This window comes from Theropithecus gelada, chromosome 20, assembly GCF_003255815.1.
Source record: "Theropithecus gelada isolate Dixy chromosome 20, Tgel_1.0, whole genome shotgun sequence".
In the NCBI taxonomy this organism is placed as follows: Eukaryota; Metazoa; Chordata; class Mammalia; order Primates; family Cercopithecidae; genus Theropithecus; species Theropithecus gelada.
In genome coordinates this window covers 58,904,623-58,908,732 of record NC_037688.1, presented here as the reverse complement: position 1 = coordinate 58,908,732, position 4,110 = coordinate 58,904,623, and the positions used below count along the sequence as shown (strand labels likewise).

Sequence of the window (4,110 nt, the reverse complement as noted above, 5' to 3'; positions counted from 1 at the left end):
GATTTTTAATGGAAAAGCTTTGTGTTATACTGCCACATTTCATATGCTTATATTTTATTTAGGGATTTTGCATTTATATTCATAGATAAAATTGGTCTGTAGTTTTCTTTGTCAGGTTTTGTAATGGGGTTATGCTAGCTTTCTGAAATATAATAGGTTTCTCTTCTGCACAGACATTTTCTGTGTCGGGAGGAGATAGCAATTTCCAGCAGGCAAACATGCTGGATATTTGACAGACCAGTTGGGTTGTTTTCTTTCAAAGATGCAGACAGAAGATCCATAATTGAATTCCCACACTCAACTCAAACTGGTTATCCTGTCAGGGAGCTGGCATGTAAAATGATGTGCAATTGCTTCAATTACAAGAATTGAAGCATTTAGACAATTCTCCCTCTTCTGTTTGAGATGCAGGCTCTGCCTCTGAGTTTAAAGCTGTCAGGAGTCCAATTTAGTCACTTTGAGACTCCAGGAGTGTACTGTGGGCCATCGCTGGTCCTGTTTCTGCAACAGTGCTAATGCGTCAACTGTCATCCCTGTGTAGAGACCTTGCTCCCCATCATACACTTTTGTGCCAGCCCCTTTGCTAGGAGACTTGACACTGTGTTGGTGGGAAAGATGCTTGACTGTCACACTCATCTTGTTGCAGGATCTGGAGAGTTGACCCTTAGTGCCCCTCTCTGGTGGCTCTCCAAATTCCAGGTCAGATCCAGCAGGGCTGAACTCTACTGATATGCTCAGTGCAAGTATTGGGTCAGCAGTAGAGATGCAGAATATGGCCAGTTTAACTATCAGTTTGCCCATGATAGTTAAGGCTTTGTCCTACGTATCTCAGGAATCCATCCTTTCCCCCCTCCATCCTCACTGCTCTTACCAGGATTATTGCAAATAACACCACAATTGGTCTGAACTGTTTCTAGTCTTTCCCTTGCTCCATTGTCTCCATCCCCAGGCCTGCCACATGATGTTTCTCAATTATCAGTGAGCCAACTAATAACCTGATTTGATTAACTCTTTCTTAAAATCTCTCTATGGGCTGGGTGCGGTGGCTCACACCTGTAATCCTAGCACTTTGAGAGGCTGAGGTGGGCAGATCACCTGAGGTCAGGAGTTCGAGACTAGCCTGGCCAACATGGTGAAACCTTGTCTCTACTAAAAATACAAAAATCAGCCAGGTGTAGTGGCAGGTGCCTGTGATCCCAGCTACTCAGGAGGCTGAGACAGGAGAATTACTTGAACCTGGGAGGCAGAGGTTGCAGTGAGCCAAGAACGTGACGTTGCACTCCAGCCTGGGCGACAATAGCGGAACTCTGTCTAAAAAAACAAAAAACAAAAAACAAACAAAAAACAAAAACTCTATGATTCCCCAGGGGACTTCAGATAAAGTTGAAGCTTTTTGTCATGGCTTATAAAGCAAATCTGAAGTATCCCTCTCTTTTCTTCTCAGGCCTGACTTTCTTCTTTTGCCCTTTATGTAGTTCAGCTTCACAGTGATTCTTTCTATTTATGCCATGCACCATTCTCCCCCCATGCTTTCCCCTGCCTGAGCAGCTACTATCTGGTTAACATCTACAGTTGACCCTTGAACAATGCAGAGGTTAGAGGTGCCAACCCTCCTGCAGTAAAAAAAAAAAATCTGCACATAACTTTCGACTCTGCAAAACTTTAACTACTAATAGGCTACTATTGATGGGAACCCTTACTGATAACATAAACAGTCAATTAACACCTTTTTAAATGTTATAGGCATTGCATACTGTATTCTTACAATAAAGTAAGCTGGGGGAAAGAAAATGTTATTAAGAAAATCACAAGGAAGAGAAAATATATTTGCTATTTATTAAGTGGAAGTGGATCATCATAAAGTTTTCCATCCTCATCATCTTCAGGTTTAAGTTAATCGAAAGTAACATTCAGAGAAACAAAGATTTGTGATACGCTCGGCACAGTGGCTAAAGCCTGTAATTCTAGGGTTTTGGGAGACCAAGGGAGGAGGATTGCTTGAGGCCATGAGTTCAAGACCAACCTGAGCAACACAGCAAGATCCCTTCTCCACAATAAAATTTAATGATTAGTAGGCTGAGGAGGAGGAGGAAGTGGAGGGGTTGGTTTTGCTGTCTCGGGGTGGCAGAAGGGGAAGAGGTGGAGGAGGCAGAAGGTGAGCCAGGAGAGGCAGGCACACTCAGTGCCACTTTTATTGAAAAAATTTGCTCCCTGGTGTGATTCCGTCCTGCGCGGCTGTTCTCTGGAGCAGCGTTCGTTTATCTCCGTCCGCCTTCTCTCCCACCTAAGTGTGTGCCGCCACCTGATGGAAGATTCGATGGACATGGACATGAGCCCCCTGAGGCCCCAGAACTATCTTTTCGGTTGTGAACTAAAGGCCGACAAAGATGATCACTTTAAGGTGGATAATGATGAAAATGAGCACCAGTTATCTTTAAGAACGGTCAGTTTAGGGGCTGGTGCAAAGGATGAATTGCACATTGTTGAAGCAGAGGCAATGAATTATGAAGGCAGTCCAGTTAAAGTAACACTGGCAACTTTGAAAATGTCTGTACAGCCAACGGTTTCCCTTGGGGCCTTTGAAATAACACCACCAGTGGTCTTAAGGTTGAAGTGTGGTTCAGGGCCAGTGCATATTAGTGGACAGCATTTAGTAGCTGTGGAGGAAGATGCAGAGTCAGAAGATGAAGAGGAGGAGGATGTGAAACTCTTAAGTATATCTGGAAAGCGGTCTGCCCCTGGAGGTGGTAGCAAGGTTCCACAGAAAAAAGTAAAACTTGCTGCTGCTGCTGATGATGATTTTGATGATGAGGAAGCTGAAGAAAAAGCACCAGTGAAGAAATCTATACGAGATACTCCAGCCAAAAATGCACAAAAGTCAAATCAGAATGGAAAAGACTCAAAACCGTCATCAACACCAAGATCAAAAGGACAAGAATCCTTCAAAAAACAGGAAAAAACTCCTAAAACACCAAAAGGACCTAGTTCTGTAGAAGACATTAAAGCAAAAATGCAAGCAAGTATAGAAAAAGGTGGTTCTCTTCCCAAAGTGGAAGCCAAGTTCATCAATTATGTGAAGAATTGCTTCCAGATGACTGACCAAGAGGCTATTCAAGATCTCTGGCAGTGGAGGAAGTCTGTTTAAGAAAATAGTTTAAACAATTTGTTTAAAATTTTCCGTCTTATTTCATTTCTGTAACAGTTGATATCTGGCTGTCCTTTTTATAATGCAGAGTGAGAACTTTCCCTACCGTGTTTGATAAATGTTGTCCAGGTTCCATTGCCAAGAATGTGTTGTCCAAAATGCCTGTTTAGTTTTTAAAGATGGAACTCCACCCTTTGCTTGGTTTTAAGTATGTATGGAATGTTATGGTAGGACATAGTAGTAGCGGTGGTCAGACATGGAAATGGTGGGGAGACAAAAATATACATGTGAAATAAGACTCAGTATTTTAATAAAAAAAAAATTTGCATATAAGTGGTCCCTTGTAGTTCAAATCAGTATTGTTCAGAGGTAAAATGTACTTATCATTCTAATCTCAACTCAAATGTCATTTTCCATAGATGTTTCTTGACCTCTCCAGGATGAGTTGGTGACTTTTTTTTTTAAGCTTTATTTTAGGTTTGAGGATACTGTGCAGGTTTGTTGTACAGGTAAACTTGTTTCATGGGGATTTGTTGTACAGATTATTTCAACATCCAGATATTAAGCCTAGTACCCAACAGTTATTTTTCCCACTCCTCTCCCTCCTCCCAACCTCCACCCGCAAGTAGACCCCAGTGTCTGTTGTTCACTTCTTTGTGTTCATGAGTTCTCATCATTTAGCTCCCACTTATAAGTGAGAACAGGCAGCATTTGGTTTTCTGTTCCTGTGTTAGTGACTCTCATTTTCTCTTGCATAGCACCTGTATCATGAGCACATTTAATAATGCATTGCATTCTGGTGCTTCCCTGGACACCTTAGAGGCAGAGAGGAAAAAGAGCCATGTCTGCTGTTTTCCTAACATGTAGCATATTTCTCTGCATATAGTAGGTACTCAATAAATATCTATTACATTAACAAATGGTAGTATTGCCTCTTAGGGAGGTCTTTTCAGTCACTCATTAGT

General features: G+C 41.9%; 1 protein-coding gene across 3 annotated transcripts; it reads left to right on the top strand.

Moving 5' to 3' along the window:
* Positions 1 to 2,209: 2,209 nt before the first annotated feature.
* LOC112614489 (nucleophosmin-like) lies at positions 2,210 to 3,460 on the top strand. Of its 3 annotated transcripts, XM_025371075.1 has the most exons (3): positions 2,213 to 2,363; positions 2,658 to 2,838; positions 2,926 to 3,460. In XM_025371075.1, exons 1-3 carry the CDS (start codon positions 2,306 to 2,308, stop codon positions 3,143 to 3,145), a joined length of 459 nt encoding a protein of 152 aa, XP_025226860.1. In that variant the 5' UTR covers positions 2,213 to 2,305; the 3' UTR covers positions 3,146 to 3,460. The 3 variants fall into 3 exon arrangements, with proteins under 3 accessions (XP_025226859.1, XP_025226858.1, XP_025226860.1); XM_025371074.1 differs by having other exon boundaries at positions 2,210 to 2,838; XM_025371073.1 differs by having other exon boundaries at positions 2,210 to 3,460.
* The last annotated feature ends 650 nt before the right edge of the window (positions 3,461 to 4,110 follow it).